General features: G+C 37.6%; 1 protein-coding gene and 1 pseudogene across 4 annotated transcripts in view; one reads left to right on the top strand and one right to left on the bottom strand.

Annotated features, from left to right (window-relative positions):
• Window positions 1-3003: 3003 nt before the first annotated feature.
• The window catches only part of DPP10 (dipeptidyl peptidase like 10), a 1526588-nt gene continuing 1511574 nt past the window's right edge, over window positions 3004-18017 (bottom strand). For all 4 annotated transcript variants that reach the window (XM_051849637.3, XM_051849636.3, XM_051849638.3 and 1 more), the window contains exons 22-26: window positions 11224-11323; window positions 10917-10975; window positions 10750-10822; window positions 5573-5646; window positions 3004-3676 (exon numbers count right to left, since the gene is read on the bottom strand). In XM_051849637.3, the coding sequence (XP_051705597.1) occupies window positions 3542-3676; window positions 5573-5646; window positions 10750-10822; window positions 10917-10975; window positions 11224-11323 (441 nt within the window). In that variant the 3' untranslated portion in view covers window positions 3004-3541. The remainder of the gene's footprint in view (window positions 3677-5572; window positions 5647-10749; window positions 10823-10916; window positions 10976-11223; window positions 11324-18017) is intronic.
• Window positions 14697-17003, top strand: LOC149127464 (securin-like; annotated as a pseudogene).

Here is an 18017-nt window from a genome sequence, read left to right as displayed (position 1 = left end):
TTGGTTTCTCAAAATATTAGAAAACAGCTTAGTTTCAGTTTGGAGATGAAACGTTAGCAAGGGTGACTCCACTTTGGTTTTCAGTTTGGCATGTTGGGTATCAGTTCAGAATCATAGTCCAAAACAGTGACCTACTAAGCCTTTTATATAAGAATATAAAGAATGTAACAAATGCTTGCCACTTGGTAAGAATTCAATAAATTTTAGGTGGAAGCAATTTTTTAAAAGCAACCATTTTTAATTTTTATTTTATTTCTTCTTTCTGTAACATTTACACTGATAAACTCTTGTGGGAAAGAATGGGTTTCCCAGAAAGCCCAGCTTCAGCACACATCTGGTATATGTGTCATTTATTCTGCAAAGTGATTCTAGGGAATGAGGAGAGAGAAGTTGGGAAGAATAAACTGGAAAGAGGGAACACTTACACACCTATAGGCAACTGGGGTTCATGGAACCTTCTGAGGATTGTGTGGAATGCTGAGGGAAGAATATAGTCAACCTACTACAGTCTTCCATTAACCAGATTACAGTTAAGGTATTAACACTCTTACACTGGGGCGTAATGTATCAGTGATAAATCTGTTGGTTTTAATAGGTAGCCAGAGAATTCACAGACCATAAAATGAAAGATAGGAAACACAGCTGAGGTGCGCACTTCGCAATTCTGGTTATTGCATGATGTGAAGGCAATTGTTGCATGTAAAGAAGGATGAATAATATTTCACACATTATTCTTTTAGAATCTATATGTATTCAATGAACCTAAAGACTTGAGTGGAAATCAGTTCTTGGTAGATAACTCTGTTTTAAAACCTGTTATTTGAATGGCAATGGATTACATGATTCTGTATGGTCAAGACTGATGTTTAAGTTGTATCCTTCTAGTAGATCTACACTGAGAGATGCTCACAGGTGATTTCTATGCTAGCTATAATTAAAACAGAGTCTTTGAATAAACTGAAATTTCTCTTTGGAAGAGCATCTCCTTGCCCTAGTTCTGCCGGGAAACTCAAAATAGATCAGTGTGGCCTCCTTGGTCCCTGGATTTTTAGTTGGAGACTCTTTTACTAGAAGCAAAGTGAAAAAAATACATGTTCAATATACTTTTAAAATGTTATTATTTCTGTGGAAGATTAAATACTGCATATGTTTTATTATATAATTTTTCCTTATCTTTAATTATAAAAAATAATTTTGAAAGTTTGTTATTGGAATCTTGGGAAAAATCTTAATATGCATAAATATGTGTGAAATAGTGGAATTATGATTTAGATCAAATATACACAATTCCAAAAAACACGTCTCCTTTAATAATTGGTAACTATGTGTTGGTGGGCATTCAAACTCAAAGAATCATGGAGATAAAATCTTTTACTCTCTTACTAAGTAGTATTTTTCATTTGATTTCTAAGAGTATTTAGCCTTTAAGGTGAAACTGGGTCCCAGACAAATGTGTTTCACATTAGAAACTGTATTAAATTAATGGAAAAATAGATAAACATTGATAATAATAATAAAACAAGAGAAATGATGAACATTAAGAGGTAAATACTTTTTAAATGTTACTCACATGGACATTCAGAAAACCACATCTTTCAGACAACATAATTATTTGCATCATATAAAATTCTAGTGGTTGAAATTTAAAATATTGATTAAAAAGCTTCAGTTGGACTTCAAATCAGCCTAAAAAGAAATTTCCATCTTAATAAAATAGGTGAAACTTTCCTTTTAAACATTACAACTTATTCTGTTAAAAAATGGGTTTAATATTATTGGAAGACCTAAAACTGGTCTTTCACAAGAGAGAGCCTATCCCATTTTAAATCGATCCCAACGGAGCAGTGAAGACACAATCCCAAACAGTAAGCATCCAGAAGTGTAAATACTCAATCAGTGATTCTTACGCTTCCACATACCAAGTATTTGCAGGTGATCCTTCAACAAAACAGGAAGGTGTTGAGCAATTTCTTGACATTTTAAAATTTCCTCCTGGTGTTCTGATGTGGTTATAATCTAGACTATGCAAGAGACTTTTTGAAAAACAGAAAAACAGTATACTGTCTAATTTTTGTGAACTTCAAAGTGTGATTACAGACTTTCAGATTCTTCTGGAAGATCCCTTACATGCTGTAAGAAGAGACTCTTACTTTAGTCAGCAAAGTTAATATTCTCATGAGTTAAATTGACTTCATATAGTCAAGTTTATTTTACACTCTCAGTTACTTACTACTGCAAATCAACAAGCACAGGAATTGATGCATTTTGTGCCTTCAAGTCAAATTAAATAGCAAACACTACTGTTGGTGAATGTTTGGCTAGTGAATAAAACATATTTCATTCCTAATTTTCACCAGAGGATTTAAATTAAAGAGTAACAGATGAATTGGGCAGGCACAGAGCACTAAATAGGAACTGGAAAATTAAGTAATCGAGGTCTTTGCTTTTACAATGAAAATAAGAAATTATTTTGCACTTAAGAGATAGAAGTAAAAGGACCAAGTGTTTTTAAAAAACCTTTCTCCACCAAAAGAGCAAAATAGCACTCAGTGGCATCACATTGTTAACAAAATTTCTTTATCAGAAACTATAATTTAATATTTAAGTATCTAATTTACATGTGACAAGGTATTATATTCAAAAAAATTAAATTGCAACTAGAAAACTATTAACCACTAAAAACAATAGGAAACACAACCCAAGCATTTATAGGAAAGCAATAGCTAGAATCTGAATTGGAAAAAAATGTCTTATCATATTTGGCTCATTAAACAAAGTATCCATTATTATCTGTAAAAGAGCATCTCTTCTAATTCATCAAAAGTTTGCTCTTTATACTATGGATAACATGTAAAGATAAATTCCTTGATTGTATATGCACACGTGCGTATATATATTGTGAGACATACACTCGTGTGTTGATTAAAAGATAATGTATCTACTGATAACTTGCTGAACTTTGGAAGGTGCTGAAATCCATATTTCTACATGTCCTTTGACTCATTTAATAATGCCTTTTTAAAAACAGAAATTACATAAAATACTCTGCTTTATTAACTGAATATTTTCTTAAGCATAATAATAGACAATGAAAGAATTGCACTTATTGTAAAGGTACAGTAAAGTGTTAGATTGCAGCTCAGCCATCAAGATCAGGGACTATAGTAATGATGAGAAGTTGTGCATCATATGCAAAAGTAATGGTGGCTATTGAAATTAAAATGAGAGCAACTAGTTACAGAACAAACGGGGGAAAACAGAATAAAACATGCACTACTGCTATTTTAATGTAAAACTAATTTCTCCCAGGAAACCAACCCTTAGACCTTCCTTATACAAAGAAACAGGTTCTGCACCCTTGGTAACACAGTAGACTTGGACTTCCATATTCAAATTCTAGTTCATTGTCTCTGAGTGTGCTGTTCCAGTGTCATCTCCTTAAGCTGCCATTGAAATTCTGGAGCATCTACATTATGACATTCCCTTGGTTAGGTTTCATTGAGCCTCAGTATCCCCTTCAGTTCTGTATAAATAGGGTCCATTATTCATCTTCTTCTGGTTCCTGTGGTAACACGGATAGTTCTTCCTTTAAACAATCACTGAAGAATCTGAGGATTGTGCTGTACAGGTGATACTTGCTTTTCTCAGATACGTTGTGACCTTCATCTGGGTAGACCTGAGATAATGTGTGGGAAGAAGATTTCGAGTTACCAAAGCTGCTACTGTCTCTCAGCATTCACTCTTAGCCCTGATGGCCTAGGAATGTTGGAAAATACTACCTATACAAAACCTCACCTAGTTCAAGTCTCAGTTCTTTCTGCTAAAATTTTCAAACATTATAATTATAACAATCTAGATTTGAAGGAAAACATATTTGGTAGTTAAATTGAGATTTGTTGGCCAAAACAAAGCAGACATTTCCATGCTCATGTTGACTAAGATGAACTTGAGAGTTTTCCTCTAGCTGGTTAGTTTTAGATAACTTTTCTTCCTGCTCATGGGATGCTGATTTCCCCTTCCTTGGAGTATTTAATTTATAAAACTTGCTATTGTGTATGGTCTTTCTACCTTTTTAAACTTATGTAAACCTTCTTCCAATCTCTTGTTCCGAACATGGAATGCTAATGGACATAGGAACCAGCTCACTGCCATGGAATCATGCAAGAAGGTAGCATTGCAGTTTCCTAGGCTCTGTGGAAAGAGAGAAGCCCTGGTCCCAGTTCTTTTTTTAAGAAACTTTTCTTTTTAAAAGTTTTTTTTTTTTTTAATTATTTATTTGAAAGTCAGAGTTACACAGAGAGAGGAGAGGCAGAGAGAGAGAGAAAGGTCTTCCACTCAATGGTTCACTCCCCAATTGGCCATAACAACCAGAACTGTGCCGATCCGGAGGAGCCAAGAGCTTCTTCCGGGTCTCTCACATGGGTGCAGGGGCCTAAGGACTTGGGCCATCTTCTACTGCTTTCCCAGGCCATAGCAGAGAGCTGGGTTGGAAGTGGAGCAGCTGGGACTTGAAGCGGTGCCCATTAGGATGCCTTCGCCTCAAGCCAGGGCGTCAACCCGCTGTTGATCCAAGTTCTAATACTACTTCTTGTCTTGAGGATACAACAAAGCTTACATTCCCATTGGGTGTGGCCAATTAGTAAATAGAGCTGTCTGATAATTCCTCCTGCTTCAGTACTTAAAAAAATCTTTCATCTCTTTGTTTCAACAAAGTTGAGTTCAGCCTCTCCCGTTTTGCGATAGTCTGGATAAAGTGTTCCTAGCCCTTTAACATTTTTGGGTCCACTATTTTACATTTACAATACCCTTTCCAGAAAAGGGATTCTTCTGAAATACACATAAAAATATAAGCAAAAATACAAATGTTAACCAAGCAAGTTCTGTGTCTTTTAATTATGTCTCATTGTTCTCCAAGGAATGTCCCATTTTCTGTAACATTGCTTGGGTGGGACGCATCATCTGTTTCTCTCTTCATTTGCATCTTCCATCATCCTAACCCCAGTATTTTGTGTTTTACAAAAGTCAAACTATTATTTGTTCCTCTGAATGCTGATAAATTAAAATTATTATTTTTCTATGGCTCCACCACCAAACTGACATTTTTGTGACAGCATAAAACATGTCTTATTGCCCATCTAGCAACAATGTCTTATTGCCCATCCACCATAAAGTAAGTTGTTGATACATAATTATTAACTATGTGAATATGCATATGTAAATAGTAATGTCAAAGATAGTATAGCCTCTCTCTTTTTTCTTGTAAAATTTTCCCTTATCACTTCCTTTTTCACATTAGTTATGAAAAGAGTGGTGTAATGTGGAGGAAGATGAGACAAGAATGAAAATAGGAAATTCAATGTTAATGATAAAATTCAAGTCTGAGGAGGAAAGGACATATTTGAAAGGGTACATGCACTTCACTTGTAAAGCACCGGTGTAATTAGGAACAAATAACACATTGTAGGGAATATAGTAAAGAAAAATATAAATGATGGATTAGTAGAGTTATGTTGTATATCTCACAAGTGAAAAACAAAAGTGGGAAAATACATTCACCTGGAAAGTGGCTCACCTGCATAGTATAATTCACTCCAGCTTTTATTAGGTGCTTGATTAATTCTGCTGAATGCTGGAAGTGAACTTTTGCTGAAAAAAAAATTAACATATTTGAAACAAAATACTATCAGCACTTTTCAGAATTATTTTTTCAAACATATCAAGTATTTTATTTTATAGCCATTATACATTTAAAAGATAAACAACTGACTTTAATCAGAAAGCTGTTAGATAAAACAGTAAAACTTTGATCTTCCCATAAAAACTAAATAAACCCACAAGGGAGCCATGAGTAAGCCTTACTAACTGTACAGGGTGGTATTTACGCTTACTTCATTGGATATCATTTACTATTTCTAATTGTTCACATATTTCACCTTATAAAAAACTGACATTGTAAATGTCTTATCTGGTATTAATACAGCAAAACAGCTATATTTGTTTTTAGAATTAGATACCCTAAAAGTGTATCCCAGTTAGATACTGGCATTCTGCTTTGCTATTTTAAATTAGAAAAGAATATCATATGTTGAGAAACTAGACTATACATCTCATTATTCAATGCAGAATAATCAGTTATTCCTGTTTGCATCTATCTTTCTTTTGTGAAACCTAAGGTCTAAAACTCTGAAACACATAGCTCAGCAGCCATATGTTTGGTGGCAGTGTTGGCCTAACTGGCTTTGAAGACTTGGACAAGTCAGTCAACACTGCATGTGCAGCAACCAGCTTATGTGATGCCTGGGAAACTCATTCCTGCAGTCTGAATATCTTAGAATTTCTGTGAATAATTTTTAAGCTAACAAAGCTAAATTTTAACTGTCTTTCCAAAACTAGGACATTCTGATCAATATTTTAAGCTTTTTCAATGCTCTAATTCTATGATGCTGAGTAATCATTTTATAAAGTGGAGGATAAATGATTTATTTTAAACTTCTAAAAATGAAAGAGTGGATGGAGGACCTTTGTCTCTCCCTCTCTGTGTCTGTAATTCTACCTCTCAAATAAATAAATGAAGTCTTTTTAAAAAGGAGAGAACTTCTACAAATAGCCACAAGATCTTTGTCAAAATCTTGCTATTATACTTCATGGGAAAATCACCATGTGAATTCTAAATAAATACAAATTGCTGTGTAGCTGTAAACTAGCAGACATGTTAAAAAACAGGGGAGAGGAAGAAGGTAAAATGAAGCTTACACAGATCATACGCTTATTGTAAGAAAGACCATTGGAAAAGCTTCCATCATTTCTCTGTATGGATACAGATCAAAGGTAAATGTACAAATACATTTTCCAGTCACATTTTTTCCTGTTAGTTTCTAGTCTAAAACCAGTTGAAATTTTCCGTTTGTCCTCCTCCTGTAACTAAACATGGACATTCAAGTTCTGATTAGCTGAGAGAACTCATTTGCTCATAATTTTTGAAGAAAATGTTGACAGTAGTAGTATTTTCCAGGAGTATCTGTAAACCTAAAACCTACCAGGCTCCTGGGGTTGTGTGGTTTGTGAGTGTCTGTGTGAGCATGGCTGTACTATCATGTGGGTCTCCATGCATGTGCAGGTGTTTCCTCGGCAGTGATGGGTTGAACTTCAGATGGCATTGTCGCTCCCCCTCTTCATGGAGGAATGACACTAAACCCTGCCTAGGTTTCCTATCCGAGTCACGGCACCATTATGTCGCTCCCCCTCTTCGTGGAGGAACGACACAGGACCCTGTGCTGTTCTTTTGTCTGCTCGGCCCTTCCCGGGTTTGCTGCTGGTTCTTCCCGGGTTGGCTACCGTCCCTTCCACCTCCGTGGAAGGGCGGTTCCCCCTGCCACTTTCCCCACTTCCGCGGGGGAGCGGCACACCGCCGGCCGGCTCTCTCCGGGGCTGCTCAGGTGTTCCTTCAGATAGATGTTCCTGGTGCATGTTGTCTCTCTCCTCCTTTATAGTCCTCTTCCACCAATCCCAACTCTGCTACCCACACGCCAAGTATGCTGCTCTCCTCCAATCAGGAGCAGGATCAGCTCCTGCAGGTCATCACTCAAGTTGGCGAGAGGCAGCTGAGTAGAAGCTGTTTCCTCCTCTCCCAGCGCCACATTGTGGGAGAGCAGATGCATAGAATAAGTCTTAATTCCAGTAACAGTCTAGTCTGAGTTGCTCCCCACAGGCATTTTATCTGCTTGCTGAATCATGAGACCCGTGACAGAGTGAGTCAGACAGGAACAGCATGATTTATTTTAATAGCTACAACGTGAGAAATTTAAAATGATACTAATATGTTCCAGAGTGAGGTTGAATGGGAAATAACTTAAGGTGTTCAATTGAGAATTCAGATCACTGTTGATAAGAAACTCAACACCTGAATTCCAATCTCCTTTCTTCTAATCAATTGATTGTGCTTTTTAGCAAATTACATAACTTCCTAATATTTATTTCACCATCTATTAAATAAAAAGAGTGAAAATGCCTACTGTACAACATTTTTTGCCAAGAACAAGTTAATATTAAAAGCTGTAGCATATTTTTTGTCATACAGTTAGCACTTAGTAATAACTAGTCATTATTATTACTGTTGACCTATATGTAAGGCCTTAACACTTTAACGTAAAATTGTAATATCCCTCAAAATTTTATTCTCTCTTTCATTACATTTCACCAATCACTTGTTTCAGGTCATTTAATATTCTTTTATTATTATTTTGAGATAAATATATTTTAATTTACATTATAGTCCAAGGTTTAAATGCTCTACCAGATAAAGACTTTAACAAATTAAAAGTAAAGAGGCCATAGTTCAGCAGGAATATAGGCAATGACTTTAAATATTAATCAAATAAAACATGTCAATTTCATGTATTTATAGTACTTTTTTTTTTTTTTTTTTTGGACAGGCAGAGTGGACAGTGAGAGAGAGAGACAGAGAGAAAGGTCTTCGTTTGCTGTTGGTTCACCCTCCAATGGCTGCCGCTGCTGGCGTGCTGCAGCCGTTGCATCTCACTGATCCGAAGCCAGGAGCCAGGCGCTTCTCCTGGTCTCCCATGGGGTGCAGGGCCCAAGCACTTGGGCCATCCTCCACTGCACTCCCGGGCCACAGCAGAGAGCTGGACTGGAAGAGGGGCAACCGGGACAGAATCCGGCGCCCAGACCAGGACTAGAACCCGGTGTGCCGGCGCTGCAAGGCGGAGGATTAGCCTATTGAACCATGGCACCAGCTATAGTACATTTTAAAATACTCAAAGATCATTAAAGATAGTAGTATAGCATTCCTTTTTTAAGATTTCATCTATTTATTTATTTAAGAGGCAGAGTTACAGATGGAGAGAGGGAGAGACAGCGAGGAAGGTCTTCGATCTGCTGGTTCACTCCCTGAAATGCTGTAATGGTTAGAGCTGGGCTGATCTGAAGCCAGGAGCCAGAAGCAGCTTCTGGGTGTACGACATGGGTGCAGGGCCCAAGTACTTGTGTCATTTTACCATTTTCTACTGCTTTCCCAAGCTATAGTAGAGAGCTGGGTCCGAAGAGGGGCAACCAGGACTAGAACTGGTGCCCACGTGAGATGCGAGCATTAAAGGTGGAGGCTTGGCCCAGTATGCCACAGCACTTGCCCCAGTAGTAGGACATTCGTAATAATTTGTTCAAAAAGATTTAAAACATAGTTTGGCAAAACACTCTATTTAAAGCAAAACTGATATATAAAAGCATTTCCTTCTCTTTGTTTTTATTTTTTCTTTTTTAAAAATTAAATATAAATAATATACACACAAGTGTACTTAAAATGTTGTGTAAATGGAATTAAAAGATGCTGATTTTGCTGCAATATTTTGAAATCAAATATTTTTATAATATTCATTTTTAATAGATTGTGTGATCTCATGAATTAACCAGTATTGATGTAAGCTCTGATTTTACCACAGCTTGAGGTACTTGAAATTTAAGTTGAAGAGATGGTATGCTTATTACTAGAAGACTTTGTATTGTCTTTCTCTGTAAAATGAGGCAACAGCTGGCACCGCAGCTCAGTAGGCTAATCCTCCGCCTTGCAGCGCCGGCACACCGGGTTCTAGTCCCGGTTGGGGTGCCGGTTCTGTCCAGGTTGCCCCTCTTCCAGGCCAGCTCTCTGCTGTGGCCAGGGAGTGCAGTGGAGGGTGGCCCAAGTGCTTGGGCCCTGCACCCCATGGGAGACCAGGAGAAGCACCTGGCTCCGGCCTTTGGATAGGCGCGGTGCGCCGGCCGCAGCGGCCATTGGAGGGTGAACCAACAGCAAAAGGAAGACCTTTCTCTCTGTCTCTCTCTCTCACTGTCCCCTCTGCCTCTCAAAAAAAATAAAATAAAAAATAAAAAAAAAATTTAAAAAAATGGGACAACAAACTGAAAGACAACAAGGTAGACAGCAACAACAAAGAAGTTTAACGTTTAGGAAACAGTGATTTAAGACTATTTTTGCTCACTTGCAAGTATACTTGGATATATTTTGTTTCTTAAAACTGATTTTTCTTGCCCATGAATGTGACTTCAAATACTCATCCTCTGTGCTATAAGGTTTCATTGGGAATTAAAAATATGTAAGTTCCTTGAGTCCTAAAAATTTCACATGAGCCTTAAATGATATTATTGAACACCACTAATATCAGTCAAATCTATCTCCCAAGTTTGAAGTGGTGAGAAAATAAGAGATTATATGAAATGGCCTTTTGCAAGTGTTGCCTAAACAGTGTTTATACGTGTTTTCACTTAATTGGAGTGTAGAATCTAACCAGAATTCCATCGCTGTGGTTGCACCTGTTTTTAGGCATCTGCATTCTGGGTTGGTTTTCTTTCGAGGTGTGCTGAATGACACTGTCGCACAGTTCCTAGTCACATGTGGCCATTTAAATTCAAAATTAATTGAAATTAAATAAAACAAAATGTTTAGTCTCTCTGTTATACTATACCTGGCTACAGGTGGTCAGTACTGTGTTCAATAGCACACAGAGAATATTCACACACCCACTGGAGGTTTTACCAGGCAATGCATACATCTGAGAATTATCCCCTCTCTGTTTAGCCCTGAATTCCTTCTTCCCACTTCCTGCCATGCCTCTGATTTCGTGTGTCACTCTACTCTCTTCCTCACAGGATTTACCAGGATACCGGTAAGCAAGTCCTCAGATGTATCCCTTTGAAATTGGTTCAAACGTATAAAAGAATAGCAGAAAGCGTAACACTCACTGTCAGCAGTTCCATGTATTATTAATATATTTTCCTCTTTCAAACCATGAATATTGTGTAGCACACTGGTTGCCTATAAAAGAAAACACAAATATCTGTATGTACACATCTATCAAAGTAATCTGAACAATATTTTTGGAATTATTTGTTATTTTTAAATTAGCTACCTGGTACATGCTTTCTTCCTTAGATGGCAAACCAAGGTATCTTTCAGAGAAAGCTGAAGCTGTGCCCCAGGAAACAGAAATTTAAGAATTAAGTAAAAACCTTGGCTAGCATATTTCATTATTTAATGTCAACATTTTGCTTTCAATTGACATTCTGTAGTAAAATCAACTGAATCAAGGAAGTGCTAAGCATCTCAAAAATAGGCAATAAAAACACAAGATTGATGAGCTCCGTTGAGCTTTTCTGCATTAGCATTTTGTTTCTTACCACTCAATATATTATTCATGTTGTCTAAGAAATACTCACCATACAACTTCAAATCTGTGATGGGTGCAACCACTGATCCACATTTAAAAAGCTTTTCATCGGATTTTAAGATCATTGATGCAATATAGCCACCATACCCCTGGCCAAAAAGAAAAAAGGATACAACATTCCTGGAGACACTATTAGCTTTTGATCACTATTTGATGATGTACATGCCAAATATCTCATTACATTACAGTTTGAAAAGAATGTACTGAAATCATATTGTGCTTGCAAAGAATATTAATGGTTGTTTATATTTTTAACACAGTATTGTTTTAATAACAGTAAGTAAAACACAGAGTGAATTACATATTTACAAATGTCAAATATTTGCCCCATGATTTCATACTGTACATTTGGAAACTGCTTCAATTTCATTTGTGATTCAAATAATTTGAAGCTTCGGAAATAAATTATTTATTAAAACATGTCATCTTAAGAAAATTTCATAGACACATGCTTTAAATAAAACACTTAAATGATGATGGTGCTATAGAATTTGGAAAAGAGAATAAAATATTTAAAATATGTCATCACAAATACAGATTCTACTTTAAATTCCTGATGGCCGTAGGATTTTGAGCTGGATATTTTGAGAAAGTGCAGGCACAGAAAGTTCTTAAGACAAGGCTGTGAGAGAAAATTAGCTCCCTAAAGGAACTTTCCATCTGTAAGGATGTCTCTCTCTGCAAATGGAAGAGAAGGATCTATAAGTCACCATCACTCTTCAGTGGAGAAGATCTGGGCATACTTCTGCAGGATAAATCTCAACCTTGCCTGTTAGGTTTTTCTGAAAACTTCCCAATAAGTATACTTCCCCATACTCTTCTTCTATGTTTCAGAGATGATATGTAAACCTCTATTCTAAACAAGGCTGTGATATACTTTATTTATTTATTTATTTTTTCTTGACAGGCAGAGTTAGACAGTGAGAGAGAGGGACAGAGAGAAAGGTCTTCCTTCCATTGGTTCACCCCCGAAATGGTCGCTATGGCCAGTGCACTGCGCCGATCCGAAGCCAGGAGCCAGATGCTTCCTCCTGGTCTCCCATGTGGGTGCAGAGCCCAAGCACTTGAACCATCCTCCACTGCCTTCCTGGGCCACAGCAGAGAGCTGGACTGGAAGAGGAGCAACCAGGACAGAACCGGCGCTCCAACAGAGACTAGAACCCGGAGTGCCAGCGACACAGGCGGAGGATTAGCTTAGTGAGCCTCAGTGCCGGCCAGATATACTTTAGACAAGTAGTCATTTTTCTGTATAATCATTCATGGACGGAGGAGCTATACATGTTACTAAAATTATGTACATTTTTTCTTTTATTATTGTATCTTCTGTTACAGAGAATCCCAGCAAAGAACTCCTAAAGATTGGATAAGACAGTTATGTGTCCTCCTCTACATTTCACAGCTAAATTTTGGGAGGACAGGGAATTAAATGGATAATGTTGCTTGTTAGATGTGTTGGGTTACAGATGAAATTAAGTTTTGAAATACTGAAATGTGTGGAATAATTTAGCAATAAATTCTCAAAATACATGTTAAGTTTTATTTCATAGTACATAATATGATCAGTAATGTTCCAGAGGAGAATGTAACAACTATATAAACGCTAAGTGAATGATGTGAAATGTTATCAATTTTAGAAATTAATTTTAGCTAGGTTCCAGACAATGTTCTTTATGTTCCTGGACATTAAAAGTGGATACTGGGAAGTGTTAAAAATACTGACATTCAGGCAGCGCCATGGCTCAATTGGCTAATCTTCCGCCTGTGGCGCTGGCACCCCAGGTTCTAGACCTGGTTGAGGCGCCGGATTCTGTCCCAGTTGCTCCTCTTCCAGTCCAGCTCTCTGCTGTGGCCTGGGAAGGCAGTGGAGGATGGCCCAAGTGCTTGGGCCCTGCATCCACATGGGAAACCAGAGGAAGCACCTGGCTCCTGGCTTTGGATCCACACAGCTCGCTGGCAGTGGTGGCCATTTTGGGGGGGTGAACCAAAGGAAGGAAGACCTTTCTCTCTGTCTCTCACTGTCTATAACTCTCTCTCTGTTTCTCTTTCTCACTGTCTAACTCTGCCTGTCAAAAAAAAAAAAAAATACTGGCATTCAGTTCTTAATTCCAGAAATTCTGATGTGTGAGGTTTACTTTTGAAAGAATTTTAGATGACTCAAGTGTGGTACAGTTTTAAATCTGACATTTTCACTTAACTCCTGAAGTGATATATACAGAATTTCCTTATGTTTACTTACAGCATGCTATGCTTATGTTAACGGTATAAACAGTGTGGCAAATTAATCTGACCATGGTGTTTCCAGGCAGGACCTTTGGAAAGTGATTTGGATTAGATTAGGTCATTATGGTGGCACCCTGGTGACTTTATAAGAAAAAGGACAGGGAACAGATACATACACAGACAAGCATACAACCAAAATGTGTATCCTGTCAGAGCCTGAGCCATTAGTTTGGATTTCTAAGCTCCAAAACTGTGAGCTAAATAAGTTTCCTTTCTATATAAAGTAGCCTGCTAGAATACTTTGTTATAGTAATGAAAAATTGATGACAAGGAGTATTATTTAAAAATCCATACTTGAATCACCCAATGCAGTCAGAAATTCTTGGAGTGCTTGAGATAATATATGTCATTCTGGTACTGGAATATTTCGCCAGTACTTAGGAGCTTGAGTGAAGCCTCTCCTACAGTTAGGAACTGAAGGAAAGAAAATACCTTTATAGATTTGAGCAAACACAAAGTGCCTTTGCTCAGTTTTCTTGAGAGAGACAAAGAGCTTAGGCCAGGAAATAAATGAGGCAGCATGGTACATTTCAGGCTTTTATTTAGTGTGAAAGGTGCATAGGAGAGTGAGAGCTTTATTCAAGAGAGACAGGTAAATCTGGGTTCATACCGAGCACCAGGAACCAGCCACCTGGAGGAGCATCTAGGCCAGGAAGTTACAGCCCGCCCCCTCCTGGCAAGAGGCCAGGGCAAAGAAGAGAGAAAGGGACATACCTTGTCCCAGGCTTTTAACCCACTTCCAAAGGGGAGTGGTTAATTAACCTGATTGGCTGGTGGGCACCCAGGTGTGGCCAGGTAGGGGCATGAGGTCACACAGGGTGTAGTGAGGTATCAGGTAGGGTGTGAGGTCACACAGGGGCGTGGCAAATACTTGGTCTTCCAGCTCACAAACCTAATTGATTTTAACCTGTATGCCTACCTATTTCACTCTGGGTCTCCCACATGGGTGCAGAGGCCCATGCACTTGGACCATCTTTCCCTGCTCTCCCAGGCACATTAGCAGGGAGCTGGAATGGATGTGGAGTAGCTGGAACTTGAACCAGCACCCATATAGGATGCTGGCACTGCAGGCAGCAGCTTAACCCAGTACGTCACATCAGCCCTGACAAACATACACTTTTAAAATAAAAAAATATAATAACTTTATGAGATGATGGCTGTGCTAATTTGTTACATTCCAGTGTCCATATGTATCATATAACACAGTAAAATTTAAAAGAAAAATGCTTGAGAATGTTAACATTAAGATTCTGACTTAGTAGATCTGGAGTGTAAAATTTTGCATTTTTTTAACTTTTATTTAATGAATATAAATTTCCAAAGTACAGAATATGGATTACAATGGCTTCCCCCACATAATGTCCCTCCAACCCGCAACGCTCCCCTTATCCACTCCCTCTCCCCTTCCATTCACATCAAGATTCATTTTTGATTCTCTTTATATACAGAAGATCAGTTTAGCATACATTAAGTAAATTTTGCATTTTTAACAAACTCGTGGGAGATGCTTGTTCTTTCTGGCCCACATTTTGAATAACAAATTCTTCAGCATAATCTTAAAGGTAACTACTAGAAATATCTTCTTTCTCCTGCTAGCATTCCCTACACTAGCAGAGCTTCACAAATAAATGTCAAGCTCCCCCCACCCACTAAGAAATTTAATCAGAATCTCTGGAGAGTGGGCACCATATCCACCTCGCCACGTGCTTATACTGATGCTGCACAAGGGTTGTATTTTACTGCTTTTTCTTTCATCATGAACATTTGAGATTTAATGAATCTAAATATTTGCTAAAACTTAATGATAGTGAAAACTGTTGAATAAAATTCTTTCTGTATTACTTAGCAAATTCAAATGCTGCTTTAATTTCATTAATTTCAAAGAAATCTACTTTTAAAAGAAAATCAACACTAGAGTGAATTAGAATAAATGAAATTTCTATTGCATACTTTCTTCTTAACCATTTTATATTTACTCACTGAATGCAAAAAAATTACAAAAGAATTTTTGGAAAATATGTTCTTGAAGAGAGCAAGGATGTGATGTAAGCCTTAGCTGCAAAAAAGATGGTGATTTTAATATTCAAAATAACTTATCAGTTAGAGTCAAAAACCAGGGATCCGCATATTGACACTATAGTCAATTGGGGCTATTTTTCATGTGATCAAAAACATCCAATAGCAGAGACTTGGAATAATCCAGAATGGTTACTCTGATCTTTGTTGATAAGGAATATGAAGAACCTGGCACCCACGTGGCTCCTAAGGATGGGTGGAAGCTGGGGTCTTGGCCTTCCAATCCTTAGATGGGAGATCGCGGGTTTCAGTGTCACTTGACAGCAAAATGTTTCATGTACCACCAGCCTTACCTAACCTTGCTGGAACGGATTTGGAAAGTGTCAACAGAGCTACAGAAAGTCAGTGAAGATGAATGGAACCCTCAAACAAAGATCATCGAGTGTTGCTAAAAGATGACTGAGAAGAATGTTAAAGCAAAACATTCTGTCCCCGCCGCAGATGACACTAATCCAGGAATGCAGAAATTCTTCCCCTTCCACCCTCTAGATTTTGAGAGTTTTGACTGCCTGAAGGGCACCAGGTCACACACCTCCCCTTGAATAGAGCGCCACTCATGGTCCTAGATAAGGAGAGAGAACTTGAGAAGCTGTTACAGCTGGGTCCCTCCCCTGGAAGATGGCTTCTCCACCATGGGAATCTGATCTGTCCCCATCTCCTTCAAGCATTCTTCTGGCTCTGGATGTTGAACTGCTACCTGTGTGTTGCGACATGGATATTTAAATTTCTTACTGCTTTTTAGTTTGTGTGTGTTTGTGTTCATAAAGCCTTTCTCTAATGTACGTTAAAAATAATCTATAATCACTGTAGACTGTTCCGTTTCAATTGTGCAGACATTATCAGTTTCACAGTGATTTGGTTTTTCTGTTCATTCAATTGCTTAGTTATTTCAATTATCAGCAATGATCACTTGATTTATAAAATGTTAACAATTTTTTTTTTAAATTTCATTTAGTGGACCTGATATCAGAGATGACCCCCTAAAATATATATGAAAATTTGGCCCTTTAAAGTTCCTCAGAAGCCCCATTTGGGATGCCACATATGTTACCGGAATTTGGCATGCCATACAATATCACCATATGCTTATTAATAAAATCACCAATATTAATAACCCTGAGAGGGTTCTTGCCTAATATTTAGAAAAGAATTCTAAATACCGGCATCAATAAACGAGGCATCATGGTACATTTCAGGCTTTTATTTAGTGTGAAAGGTGCATAGGAGAGTGAGAGCTTTATTCAAGAGAGAGAACAATCTGGGTTCACACCGAGCACTAAGAACCAGCCACGTGGAGGAGCATCTAGGCCAGGAAGCCTGGGGCATAGGGCTACAGCCCACCCCCTCCTGGAAAGAGGCCAAGACCATGAAGAGAGAGAGGGACACACCTTGTCCCAGTTTTTTAACCCACTTCCAAGGGGGAGTGGTTAATTAACCTGATTGGCTGGTGGGCACCCAGGTGTGGCCAGGTAGGGGCATGAGATCACACAGGTGTGTGACGAAGGCTTGGTCTTGCAGCTCACAAACCTAATTGATTTTAACCTATATGCCTGCCTACCTCAGACCAAAAAATAGCTATGCTTATTATATAGATGATAATTTTCCAAAATTGATGGAAGCAATCAAGAGACATATTCAAAGACAATAATGCAACCCTAACATGATTAATAGAAAGATATCCATAGCTATCCACTTCTTGGAGAAACTGTAGACACAAAATAACGTAAGATTAGAATTTCTGAAAAATATGAGACTCAAAATTGCTAAGATATCAGTTCTCCCAATTAATTTATGGATTCACACAGTTAATATAAAATCTCTATGTTGTATTTTCCTAAAAATTACAAAGGGTGATTCTAAAATGTATAAAGTTCATACATCAAAATGAGACATAATAACATTAAAAAGGAAGAACAATATGAAATGACTTTATTCAATTTCAAGATAATATGATTGGATTTGATGGTGTGTCAATGATATCTCAAAGAATGAAATAATGGAGGATTCATGTAGGTTTGTGCTTAGAATGTGTGTCCTCTGACAGTAAATGTGACATGTCAGTGTCTGTTGCATAACTGGCATAAGCAATAAATTACTTGATGTTACAAAATGGATATCTGAATGGCAATAATCACATGGAAAGATGTCAGGTATTCAAATCAGAGAATTGGAATGAAAATAAAGATGAGTACTTCTTTTTACCTCAGAATGGTTTACATTAAAAAGGCTGACAATGCTAAAGCTAATGAGGACTTAAAGCATCTAAAATATTTACATATTCCTGTTTTTGAAAAAAAGTGCTTATAGGTTTTAGAAGGAACTTGGCATATCTTTGGAAAAATAAGGATGAACTTAAACAGTATTGCTATTCCTAGGTATTTACCAAAGGAAAATAAAAACATGCATCTACACACAAATCTGCACACA

The sequence above is a fragment of the Oryctolagus cuniculus genome, chromosome 3 (genome assembly GCF_051225735.1).
Source record: "Oryctolagus cuniculus isolate XC-2025 breed Fujian yellow rabbit chromosome 3, ASM5122573v1, whole genome shotgun sequence".
NCBI classification, from domain to species: domain Eukaryota; kingdom Metazoa; phylum Chordata; class Mammalia; order Lagomorpha; family Leporidae; genus Oryctolagus; species Oryctolagus cuniculus.
This window is presented reverse-complemented; position numbering and strand designations above follow the sequence as displayed.